This window comes from Empidonax traillii, unplaced genomic scaffold (genome assembly GCF_003031625.1).
Source record: "Empidonax traillii isolate 1590-97213 ecotype Southwest subspecies unplaced genomic scaffold, ASM303162v1 scaffold21:size2437335, whole genome shotgun sequence".
In the NCBI taxonomy this organism is placed as follows: Eukaryota; Metazoa; Chordata; class Aves; order Passeriformes; family Tyrannidae; genus Empidonax; species Empidonax traillii.
The window spans coordinates 2,041,207-2,055,049 of record NW_020955214.1 but is presented as its reverse complement, the minus strand read 5'-3'; the positions used below and the strand labels follow the sequence as shown (position 1 = coordinate 2,055,049).

The window sequence follows — 13,843 nt, the reverse complement described above, 5'->3', positions numbered from 1 at the left end:
TTATTTTATTTAGTCATAAAAGCAAATTATATACTTGTGAAGATGACCTCTCTTTCAGGTTATGACTTACTGAAATTATTCTAAAGTAGAATAAAAAAAAAGAGAAATTATTTTTTATCTTAATGCTGGAAATGGAAAAACAACATACACAGCATCTGAAGCTGTGAAATCAAATGTTAGAAAAGTTTATGGAGCGTGGATATTTGCTAGTGAGGTTACAGTGAAACCCTAGAGGGACTAGCATCCACAATAGTTCCCTTCAGTATCAAATCAATACATTTTTCCAGGGTCTATTAAAAGACCCAATTAAATAACTGGCAAATTTCCAGGCACCAGTAGGTCAAAATTTGGTACTTCCTTAGCCTTCCTAACAAAACTTTTAATCTAGAAATATTGAATGCTGGGAAAAAAAAAAAAAACAAACAGGGACTTCTTTTAATTCCAGTACATTAAATAAAGACCTGGGGGAGTTTTAGCAACTAGCTACAGGAAAATTGTTTTACATTTCTGTAAGGAGAAAAACAGCTCTTGGTTCCACCTGAAATTGAAGATAATAGGCAGAAAAGAGATACAGTTCTGTATATCCACTTACAGCTCTCATACAAGTATCTTACACATAAAAAGAGGAAAAGAGGTCAGTGCTCAACATTCCTCTTTTTCCTGAAGGAACTGAATTCTAAATGGAAGCTGAAAACTTCTGCAAAATTTAAGCCAATTACGAAAAACATGTATTTTTGAAAAGCTTATCTTTTTATACAGATACAAAGTATAGTTTTGACTTCACAGGAACTACAAATTCATTTCCCACCAAAATACAGGTATTTTTAATTGATCTTACCTCTCCATCTTCAGTAAAGACTATTTTTGTGTTAACTTTAAATTTCTTCTTCAAAATTTTTTTGGCTTCTTGGGTTTTAGTTGTTTTCTTCTTCATCTTTGATTTTGATGCAGTCTGTATAAAAGAAAATTAGATTTCTTATGGTTTTTTTCCTAGTCACAGGGTATACACTTCAAACTTCCTTAAAAGTAATTAGATGTATTAAAACGTAATTCCTAAAACACCATCAGTAAGATTAATATCCAGTAAAAATTAACTTGCAGACCTTTTCATAAAAGTGTTTAAAGCAGGCCATATCATCGGAAACTCATTTACTCTGATAAAAATTCAGCATAACTTAAATCCTGCCAGCACCAGGACACCTGACTAGTGACATCTCACTAATCTTTTTGGGACAAGGACACTAGATTCACCAGCTTGTGCTACTAACAAGCCTCATCAGACAAGAAATATAGTATAATTGACTTGAAGCTACAACAGATCAGACACCACTTTCATCTCACTTGTCATCATATTCTCCCCAGGCACGGCAGTACACCAGTTTGAGTTATTTCTGTGTCAATGAAGGCCACAAGTGGCCATGCAAGAACATTCCTATTTCATAACTTTCATCCCTTACAGACCCATCAGGTTTCAGAACATCAGTGCCAAGAGATGTTTACCAAATTTAGCATTAAATAACATTTAAAATTCACAAAAGTTTTAAGCAGCACAGAAAAAAGTTGTAGTGAAACAAAGCGGTCAAGACACCAGAGAAATTAATGAGTAAGTCCACAAAGATGTGGAATCCACATACAGCCAACACAGGTTTCACCGAGGCAACCATCTGGTGGCAACATCATGGAACTAAAGAATGTGGAGATTCCCAAGCCCCAGCTCTTCTTCAGAGAACTCTCCTTTTAAGAACAAAGGCTGTACGTGTTCAGGACACAATACATATAGAGGACATTTTAAGCAGTAACTGCCACTGCAGAAACTACTTTATAACAAAAGGTAGTCCACAGGAATATGTGGAGACTCACAACTCATTCATCATCCCATAAAGACTGCAATCTCTCCACTACTCAGCAAAAAGTAGTGCCTGCAAAACAGTCACTAAGCTGTCTAAACTTCTAATAAATAACAGAAAGCAGTCAAAGCAATCAGAGAAAAAAAGGAAAAACTGAACTTTTTTCTCAGTTTTATTTTTTTACTTGGGTCATTATAATCAGTTTCATGCTCTATAGCAAATCCACCATAAAAGAAAGCAAAAAAAAATTAACTCAGAAAGTCACTGTCATCATGGTCAGCACACTAATGCACTGAAATATGAACTATAAAAGAGAAAAATTACAGTGCTCCTAACAGGAAAAATGGCTTGTGACAGCTACTGCGCTGTGTGATCAAGTAATGACCGTATCTATTATAGAAAATAGTAACTGCGGCAGCACTTTTGTCATCAGTATTGTCAAATGATTTTTGTTGCACTGTGCAGCCACTACTAGTTAGGTACATCTATAACTGCTCAGAAAGCTGCACTACTCCCTCATGACTGCTGCTTATCCTACAAACACAAATTGTTTGAGAATCTGCATAAGCATAAAATCCTCACCTCAAAATATGGACTGCTTAGTAGAATAACAGGAATTGTCCAAAGGAAGAATTTAAAGAGAGGTGTACTTCAAGGTGGTGTTACAGTATTATTCACTATCACAGCATGTTCTTTCACCAGTTGATTTTGGTTGTTTTGTTTTTTAAAATTCTTTTAATTTCTGCACTGCCAGTAGTATTGGCACCAGCATAACATGCTAATGTAAAAATAAAAGACTCTAAGTTTCAAATTAATACATTCGTATTTTGCAAAATTATATTTAGATGTGAATTTCAGCTGTTTATACTTCTTGTGTTAAGAACGTTTTCCTAGCTAAGGAGCTCAAATACCCAATGAGCTGTCTTTGCATGCACACATAGGTAAAATTTCCAGCTGTACCTTGTTTCCCCGCCCTCCTCTGAATTTGATGCTGCAAAGTTGCATGGGAAAAAATGGGATAGGACAAAGAAGAGAAACAAGAGGACAAGAAGGGACAAATGGGAAACTAAATTCCCTTACTATACACCTAAAAAGCAGTGTAAGATCAGTGTGTGAATTTGGCAGATTTATAATATGCAGCATTAAAGAAAGGTTAGGAACTAGAATTTTAAAAAACCTACAGCGAACAAAAAATTGCAGCATGAGAATAAAAAATTACACACTCCCTAGATAATTACAGTGTTTTTTATTAGGACACTTTCAGTGATTTACTAAACTGAGCACACTTTAAAGACGACTTTCAAGGCTCCTTCAGTTTCAGATACTGTCTGCTGACTGAATGCCATAGATGGGCTCATATATCCAACCATTTTCATCACAGATGTAGGCACAACTTGTCCAAACTATGTGGCTTCAGTGTTCAGCGGCAGAAGTGGTGCAGCCCAGAAGGGACCTTCGGTGCGTTTAGGGCAGTGGTTCCTGACATGACTTCCCAAGACAGAAGCTACATTATCTAGGATAAGAGTAAGGCAAGTCAGCCACGGAGTGTATAGGGTCCTGGGACTACCATGGGGTCTCATAAATGTTGATTTGGTTCTCTCCTGGGGACCTCTCTCATGTTTTTCTGGCATCCCTATATAATCTTAATGTTTCTCTCTTCTGTCACCTCTCTCCCTCCATATGTCCTCCATTACCCATGGCACTCCTGTGACCCCCTCACCCAAATTTCTAACACCACTGCCTGTCTTTGCTTTGACCCCACAACTGAACAGCTATATTGAAGCATCAATTTCCCATCTAGTAGGGGTCTGATTCATCCATTATAAGAAGTGCAACACCACTGGATATCAGATCTGGATATCAGACCTATGTAATTAGGCTTCCCTAATTTTCAGTGCCAACCCCTGGTTCCCTGTGTTTTCGGGCCATTCTGCTTATTCATTTCCCATTTTCATCTTTTGTAACAGGAGATACCTGACAATTGACAAGCAGCAGGTTGACATTCTCCACGGTTTTCTCTCTTTTCTTCACAATGAGTTCACCATAGCAGCAGGCACCATCAGCTGCTGGAGGCTGCCAAAAGATCCCCTCCACCCGTTTACCTCAGGTATTGCAAAGAATACAACTGCGGCAGGAGCAATGACAACTTCTGCTCAGTTAACAGCTGGAATCTGGGGGTCACAGGCTTTGCAGGACAAAGTACTGTCACATAAGCAGCTATAAGTGAATGGAGCGTTTCTGGTGAGAGCCAGACCTTCCCCCTTGCCAGAGCAAGCCACGGGCCTGGGCACTACAGAGGGAGCTGAGAGGGCATAGCAGCTGTCCACACGGAGCGGCTCATTCCAAATCCTGCTCAACTACTATCTACCACAGTAAATCCATTTCTAAAGATGAATTATTCCATCAAATAAGCCATTGATCCAAATAAAATAGTATGCATGATTTAGGCACAGGTGTTCATCTTGCTGTTAAGGTATTAAAGGGATTCTGCATTTGAACTCCAGTTGGTAACACCAGTTCAAGCACCAGCCAGTGCACACACAGCTCCCTGTCAGTTACCTGCTGCTCACCACTGCAAACACTCTGCCCTATGACCAATAAACAGGCCCTCACATCTCTTTTTCTATACAGATGTGGCAATAGTTAAACTGACCAAACAAGATGACAGCAATAACCAAACTCTTTAAAATGGTTTATAACAGTTAAGCATTGGAAGTTGAGAGTCACTAAAATTTATAAAAATTGCATAAAACATAGGCTCAGCTGCAGGGTTGGGGGATTTTCTACTGTTACTAATCAAAAGCCTAAATTCTTTTTTCCTTTTGTACGTGCCAGATGGCTTGCTGGATTATTTAATGAGTAACAATAAAAACTAGCTCTTAGAAGCAAAGAAAATCCAAACATTTTGATATAGAATCAGTAACAATACAGCTAATATGCAAGTTCTTTTCTGTTTTTCTCAAGAAGGAGCAGGCTTTTGTTTTCTGGCATAAAACATCTGATACTCTTAAGCTGAATCAATGACAAAGGTTTTCTAAACGAAGATACAAGTTTGAGACATAAGATTTACTATTTTTCAGTTATAATATTTTTCTGAAATGACATCAATAGAAACATGCATGTTAGTAAATTCTGCTATTCTAATATGGAATAATTTTCTTATTAATGCAATTTTAAAGTCATTAGATAGACTTGAATATGTAACCCTCAGTAACTCAGGATCAAAGCACTTACAGTCTCTTACCATAATGAAGATAAAACATCTGATTTGACCTTTGAAAGTTACAAATCATCAGTGTAAAGTTACGTTTCTGACAATAATTTCCTTTTTAATTTCAACTCAACGCACCCTTGAAAACAAGCACAAGTATATTCTCTACAAAAGTTGCCTGAAGACAGGGCTACATAATTGTGGCAGGGTAAAATACCCGTAGAAAAAAAGTTAGAATCAATTTTCCAGTCCTGTTAGCTAAAACAAGCATTACTGCATTTCTAGCAGTTTTGTGGGCTTTTTTTGTCCCTCCTGCTTATATCCTACAATTCCTAGGAAGAATGGTTCTGTATCTGAATGTATTTTCCAGTCTCTCCCAATGTTATTACATTACTTTACCAAGAATTCAACAACAACTGCCTCTGAGAAACAAAAATCGATGTGGGACTCAATTTCACAGACTTGTTTTGTATTTCCTCAGGAAACTGCCCACAACAGAAGCAAGTATTATCACATTTGCACTACTACCAAGCATGCTGAACCCCTGTTAAGCTACCAAGTTCAGACTCAGATGTCATTCCCCACAGAAGACACAGGCTTGCAGACTGAAGCTACCAAACCTTAGACAAAGAGAAGGGTTGTCCTCCTCTTCATGCCATGGAAAGCACACACTGAGATTGCTTTCATCTGGTAGGCACCTTTCAGAATAAAGGTCATAGGAACTTTCAGAATACTAAGTATCTTCCAACCATTAAGCAGCCTACCCATAAAGCATTACCTCTCAACCCCACAGACCTCCCAAACTCAGACCATGACGCTTTGATCACCTACAGCAGAGATACATTTAGAGGAGAGCGAAGTGTTCACTCCTCCTGACAAATACCTAACCAGAGAAGAAGCAGTGAGTTACAAACTTCAACCCTTATACATAATAATTAAGGACAGGGCAGAAAGCATCAGGAGAAGCAAAACAGCCAGACTCTGAAGTCCTGTCCATATTACTTCAAGTACCTACACAACTCTAAACATCAACAAGCTTCCTCTTGATAATACAATTTGACTCCAGCAGCCATCTGTATTCCCATTGAGTATAAAAGGATCCGAGAGGCAAAAATCCTAGGATGAGGCAAGACCACAAGGAGATGCATGGATGCTGCTTTTCTCATGATTTGTGATAGCTAGGTGGTCTCTATTTTAACTTCCAGTCTGTCTCTCTGCAATGGCAGCTATTTCTGCCCTTCCTCATTTCTGCTGACTGCTCATGAGTTATGGGCTGCTTTGCACTGTCGTGAACTTCAGAACAGCACAAAGCCACTGAGCAGCAGCAGGGCAAAGCTGCTTTCACTAAAGAACTCCCCTGAGCTTTCCAAGGAAAACAAGCTTATTTTCTTAGCATGTAGTGTTGTTTTACTTTTCATGTAATACAAGTTGGGTTAATTTTATTTTGGTGAAGTATTCTAATATTTTACTTTTAAATTAAAGGTTAATTAGGAAGCTTAAATTCATAGACACTATCCCATCAACTTGCATAGCATCTGTATACCTCACCGAGGACAGCTTTCACCATGACAGCTGTGCCATTCAGATCAAAGAGCAAGCCACGGATACAACTGTCAATTAGAACTTAAAAATCATAACCATTTAAACAATGCTACAGACACAGCATTTTCAACACAAACCATTTTTGCAGGACGTTGGGGATTCCATCAGTATTCCATCTGCACTTCCAACTACAAATTTAGGAGAAAGGATGGGTTTTTTTCCACACATCCCCATGTCTCCCCACTCATTTTAGGATGTTTACTTCTGCTTTAACTATTTCCTCTTGTTTCTTTACAGGTACTTTAGAAATGCCTGGGTACCGTTCCTACTCCTGTAAGACTATTCCTGTATCCTCACAGCAGCATCTAATAGCTACAAATTTAAACCCAATCCTGAATATATTTTTTTTTTAAAAAAGTGCTTTTATTCATACAACCATGAGAAAACTTTCATGCTTTCATTTTCTATATTGAATAACAGAATGTTAATGTTTTACACTAATATAAAATCCCAGAACACCAGGAAGAACCATGAATGAGAGCACTGCACTATCAGTTTTTTATGCCTTTTTACTTCCCTATCTTTCCCTCTCCCTCTGCTTTCTTTTATTTTTTTTTTTAAATTTTTATATTATGTATTCCCTACTCCTCCACAGAACAGGAAGTTTTTAAATAATGCTTTGGTGAAGAGTTGAGCTCCTTCAGCCCACAAAACAATCACTTGATTCATAGACTATAAATTACCTAACTGTACACACAACTCTATTTGTATATGCCAACAAAGAGTTTTTGTCATTCATCTGCAAAACCACTGCAGCTCATTTTCTAAATCTTTAAGTATAATAATATAAGAAATAAGACAAAAAAAAACACAACCAAAAAAACCACACCAAAAAGCCCAAACCCTACATTTATTATTTTAAGACCTAATATGAACAAACCAACTATTTAAGACATTTCTGACTTACAGTAATTAGACAATATCTCTCTCACTGTGAAAGATGACTAATTAATGCACTGCAATACAGAACTTTTCAGTACATTCTTGCATTAGCTTGAAAATCTCCATTATCTGTGAGCATAAGCAGCAATGACATCCCTTTCTAAAGCAATAGGCCTTTAGCAACACAAGACCATGACTTCTCATACAGTTTATTTCAATGAAAGGTGTAGTAGAGAACAGTGACATATTCATATATTTCTAGGATAAAAGTAAATTAAGTTATAATTGAGTATGCCTGACTAAATGAAGATATAACATTCCAGAATACTTTAATTCAAAACCAAACAGATTAACATAGCTTTTGTTTATTCTTGTGGCCAGGGTTGGTAGAAAAATATTTTCCAAAAGAAACACGTACAAGCCAAGATATCCTAAAAAATCAGACTGCCTCAGACTGTAAATATAAAAGAAGTAGACGATGATTAATACCACTAGTAACTGCAGTGCCAGATCAAGACATAAGATGCTCTCATTCCGCTCCTCCCTTCCATTACAAGGTATGCACCATTACAACACAATTTTCCTTTGATAAAATCCAACAGAAACGCACAGTAACCAACAAATTCCCCAGCACCTCTACAGCTAAGAGAAATAGATGAACTGCTTGTTGTTATCCTAAGCTGAGGACTACACCTTAGTAAATGAACAAGTGTTCTTCATACAACATCAATTAACAAGCAAATGCCATGATTTTGTTGACTGCTATTTATCCCCCCAATTCCAGAGCTTCCATTTTTGTGAGCAAGAAAAGGCTACTATGAAGATGCTATTTCCAGCAAAACTTGGCAGATTAGAAGAGTACGAACATGCCTTTGATATTACTTAAAACATAGCCACCTTCTGTTTGTTACTTCCAAAAAAAACCCCAAATCAACCCAAACCCAAACCCCATAACACATCAAGGTGTGGCTGAGGAGCTAGGAAAACTTGTACCTGCTTTGCACCTTTTCTTCTATTATGAATCTCCAACAATGACAACGTTGAGATTTTTTCTTACTTTTCAAAAGGTGAAAGATTCAGCTTATTCAACCCCCACTAATATTTCACATGACACAAGGCCCACACTCACAATGGGAGTGAGGGGAGACAAGTAGGAAGTGGAGGGGAAGGAAGGGCTGCCCTTCCCCTAAAGATGAAAAGAACCCTTAAGTCCTTCAGGTGTGCTGAGAACATGCTGTGTTCTGGACCTTATAATTTTTCAGTTTCCAGAACTGCCAGAATTGCTTCTCCTCTCACAAGCTGCACTTAATATCTTACTCTGACACAGTTAAATTGAAATATTCAGAGAAACGTAATCACTGGATTATACAGTCAATGCTGAGTTGACATTTAATGAACTGATTAATTTGGTCTTTTTTAGTTAAATAAAGATCATTGTGTTTAATGTGACTGTATTTTATAGAAGTTAGGACACAGTTATTTTAAGGGGAAAAAAAAGAATTTTCTGCATCATCATTAAGGCAGCCAAAGCTGAAATGAATGTCATAACACTGTTAAAATTATGGCTTAAAAATAGTCTGCAGAAGAATCTTAGATCAAAAGGTGAGATGACAAGACGAAACTTTCCATGCTGTTTTTCTTTAAGGTTGAATATATTTTACTATGTGTGAGCAGTGTGACCTTCCCTTTCTCGCTCAAAAGCCAGAGGTCTGGCCCCAGGAACACAACAGCAACCAAGGCTGAAGCATCTCAAAACATTTTGTTCTTTATATTCTCCTGATCTGCCATCAGAAAGTAACAAAACCATTACTCTGCAAAGAGAAATACATCTCAACTTTCTCTCCCCCTCCTTTTGCAGAAGCTAAAATCACAACCTATGCCCATTTAATTACCACTCCACATCAATATTAGGCACAGGCTGTGACCAGAAATAGCAAAAACTGCAGATGATTTTTGTTCATTTGAGCAGTGTACATTTTTCAGCAGTAGGTTAGTGTGAGAGCCATCACTGTCTTTAAGAGAGTTTTATCTCCTCTTCAGGTTAACACAGATGGAACATTCTCCTCCCTTCCCCCTTCAGAGGCCCTCCGATTCAGACACTGAACGATCAGGTAATCCCCATCAAGGAATTCTGAAAATATTAACACATAAAATCAGTTGTGTGTGATTTTACTTTTTTTTTTAATAAATCTTTCTTACTGGAAGTAACAGATGATTTAGCAGTGAATACAGCAATATTTACAAAAAACAGTGAAGGGCAAGGAAATATGACCCAGGATACTCCAGACCATGACAGGTCCTCAGACTGAACTCAAACAGGATGTAAAGCAGAAAAGCAAGTTGTAGAGGAATGATGGAGTACAAAAATGGAATGGAAATTGGAATAAGAAATACCATATAGCACAAGGATGCAATCAGCACACTTGCAATAAAAATGTCTTCTTGACTCTTTAGACAAAGCCAATAAAACAGGACTAATTAACTTAAATTTCAGTGGAACATTTAAAGTAATCCATACTAAAAAGTATTAGCTGAAGTAAAAAAAAAAAGGTCAAGGAGAGTTAAGAGAGGTCAAGGATTAGAACAGTTAAATTTGTGCTCTGGCAGAAATGCTCCAATGGCACAAAGATGGGAGCTGTCCCCAACTCAAGAGAATGAGCAATGGACTACTCAAAAGAATGAGACTGCCTTGAAAACAAGACAGATTAAGATGAAATTCAAGAGCAGAAAGTGCAAGAGCTATTCAGAACTTAAAATTTGAAACAACTGCTCAAACTGAAGCAAAAACAAGGAAAGGAACTGGGCACTTTCTGTCACAGGATGACTGTGAACTCCACTGCTCATGTTGCCATAGAAGACACAAATACACACCCCAAAACCTCTTTGGAAAGCCACTGCCAGTAGAAGCCATCAAGGATTAATGCAACTTAAGAAGGCAGTGGTACCCTGGTGCATCCCTAGTTTTTCAGGTCAAGTCAAGGTGAGGTAATTTATCAAAACTGTTGTTTTGAAAGTGGAACAAACATCTGTCATTCACAATACACAACGTCTTAAAGTTTATGGCAGGCAACTAATTGCATTCCAATGCTGATCTCCTCCTGAGCTGCATTTACAACTTTGATACCAACTTTGGGAAAACTTATGTTCCGGTTATCATATCTAAGCGACAATACTCATATTTCAAAAATGATCCTTGGAGGAAAGTCAAGCTGAATTCAAATTAGTAATTATTTCTAGAGGAACACACTGGATTTAGAGACATTAAGAAATTAACATAATCTACTTGTTATAGTTATTTTATCATCATAAAGTAACTTTGTATACCATTATACCCTCTTTTACTCCCTTTAAATTTAACTATACTAGTTTTGAATAAATGTGGATTTTGTATTCTGCACAGACAGAAAAGTTAGTCTAGATACCATGTGAATAAATGTCTTGTTAGCTATCCACCAAAATATACAGTTTAGACCTGGACCTCTCTTGTGCTTACTGAAAATCCTTAAAAACATAACAGTGGAGTTTCCCAAACCAGAGCTGAAGGGAATGCATCACTGTTTTTACCAAAGAACACTCTGAACCCACCAAAGGGAAGACATGTGGCACTGATCAGTCATCCCCATCTCTCCCCCATCATAACACCAAGGCCAACACTGGAGCCAAGCAAGGCGATGAGCGGCATTGTGCTTTGAGCTCTAACTGTCAGACCATTCGCAAGAAAAAGTTCAGCAATCGGTGATGGAAGATTCTTCCACCATCCAAAGAAATGTCCCTAGTCTTCCCACTGGGAGCACAGTGCATTTTAGGGAAGTCTGTCATAGGACAGACTGCTTACATAGGTCAATAGCTGGAGACCAATTCACTTTAAGTAATACAAACTAAACAACGCATTCCCATTCCTGAAATGTTTTTATGAGCACTGACAAATACACTGCAAGTTGCTCATTTTCAGGCTCATTCTCATCCTTGTAACTCACAGGACATGGTCTCCTGAGAAACTTCCCTTCATTAAGAAACCCTCTGTTGACAGAACCTCTTGGCTGGACTTCACTTCTCTACCATCAAAGAATTATTCCATTTGAGCCTTGACTAAGCTCTTGGGCACACACACAAATTGCTACACTGCCTTAAATGAAGAAGAAAGCTGGAGCCACTAGGCACACCAAAAAAAAAAACCAGCCTGAAGCTGGTTATACATTGTGGACACAGCAACTTACGCGAGCACAACTGGGCCACTGCAACACAATCACCCCAATCGGCCCCATGCTCATTCTCACTCTCAGCAAGATGGAAAAACACACCTTGCTCAGCTGGAGCAACTTCACACACACTACTTCAATCAAACTGGTATAGAGAAAAATCAAGAGTTTAAAAAGTAAATTGAAATGGATAAGAGAAACAGAAATAAAAATAGGTTTAGGACTATGAATGTGTCATCAGTACTTATAAAAAAGGGGGGGGTTGCTGACAGGTCTCCATTAAAAATAAATCTAGATAGGTAGCTTAAGAAATAAGGGAAACACTCATCTCTTTCAAAAAACAATAGTTTCTGAAGCAGTTTCAGAGAATGCACGGGTCATGTATGGCAGATGACATTTGTTCAGTTAAGAATAATGTGTCTGAAAGTCAAGATTTCTAGGACTGTGAGAACTATTTCCTGCTTAGATTGAAAGTGTTTTCACACTGTGCCAGGAGCCACTCATTGATCACAGCTGGAAGAAATCCAAATACCACTTCACTTACCCAAAAAGTGCATGATTCCAGAATGCCAAGGCAGCTGGAGAAGAGTTTTAACAGCATAGCAGAAGTTAGGAAAAACAAGAAAATCAAGGACAATAGCAGATCAACTGCCAATGTGGAAAATGGATTTTAAAAATGTGCATCCCCATTGACACATCTTATTCGAGACTGAACAAAAATCTCCTCTTAAAACTTTTCAGCAACAAAAAAGATTCTACATAACGAACTCTGTTGAGTAGGAAGACATCCATGTTCACTGCATTGCTATTGATCTTTTTCTATTCAAAACAGTAATCCAATATGGAATCAAATAAAGGAATAAAAGTAATTTAGAACCCTCTTCTCCAGAGCAAGAGTTTTGTCAGGTTCTGGAACTGTGATAATGCAATAGGGTATGGTTGTTGCCAGCAGATCTGTTTATAAAAACAGGCAAATTTATCTTCTGCACAAGCCACACAATTTAAAACCAAAAAGTATATTACTCTGAGATCATGCTTACAGTATTTCATGCACAGATTTATTTCCAAGATCATGACAGTTCATATATAATTGGAAGAAAATTCATTGAAGTAATTTTTCCTACTGAATCTACAGAAACTGAGGTTATCCCATTGTATTGCTGCATAGATATTGCTTTGATTTTTCCCAAAAGAGAGAAGATACTATGACTTACTCATACTCTGGTAGGGGAAAAAAGCCTGAAATGCTTTCACAAGCATTTTTTACAGTGCTTCTATGCTTGAACAATACAGCTTTTTATGGTGCAGTAACTTTTTATCATGCATTCAATAGATTTTATTCCTGTAGCCATTTACAGAAATGTGGGTAAGATTCTTTTTATCTCTCTTTTTCAACTGCTCTGAGGAAAAACATAAAAAAGCATATCCAAATTCAGGCTAACACAGACAGGCAGAGTTTGAGAGACCTTATGGATAAAATGTCTTCCATTTCAGTCTAGTGTGGATCTCTTACACTTTGTCTTGCATGAAACTTTCCTCAAAGTAAGGATATTTGACTGATTTGTTTATAAATGAAAAAAAGCTGCTCAGGGTCTTCAGTAGTCAATAATCAGGAGAAGACAAGAAGCACGATAAGAAGTTCACACTACATTGAACCAGCCAGCTTCTTCCAAGGACATAACCATAATACTCTTTCTATCCCTTTAGCAGTTGGCAGAAGATAACTGCCATAATTTATTATCTTATTTATTTACTTTGCTGCTTAGAACATCAGTAGGTTTCAGTATTTAGTACAGCTATGGGAAAACTAATGAGTCAGCTACGGGCCATCAGTGCAAAGAGATCGATATTTTAGCTAGGATAAAAACTGAAATGTTCAGTAATCAAAACTACAGATTACACAGAGCCAGTCCAACAGCAAGTATTTTTTAATAGATTTTATAGCTACGTTTATGCAAAACAGATTATTAACATTAGAATCTGTCTGCTCACTTATTTACACTGCTTTAATAAAATTTGTATTTTGACGAGTTCCATTCTCACTGCCTAAAATAAAATACATGCAATGAAAAAGTCATACTTTTATTTTTTAAAAAAATCAC

At 37.4% G+C, this 13,843-nt stretch overlaps 1 protein-coding gene across 1 annotated transcript in view; it reads right to left on the bottom strand.

The window, feature by feature from the left end:
• The window catches only part of DDX10 (DEAD-box helicase 10), a 165,823-nt gene that overhangs the window by 65,840 nt on the left and 86,140 nt on the right, over nt 1–13,843 (bottom strand). Inside the window, exon 14 of the mRNA XM_027900658.1 lies at nt 839–952. Coding sequence (XP_027756459.1) covers nt 839–952 — 114 coding nt within the window. The remainder of the gene's footprint in view (nt 1–838; nt 953–13,843) is intronic.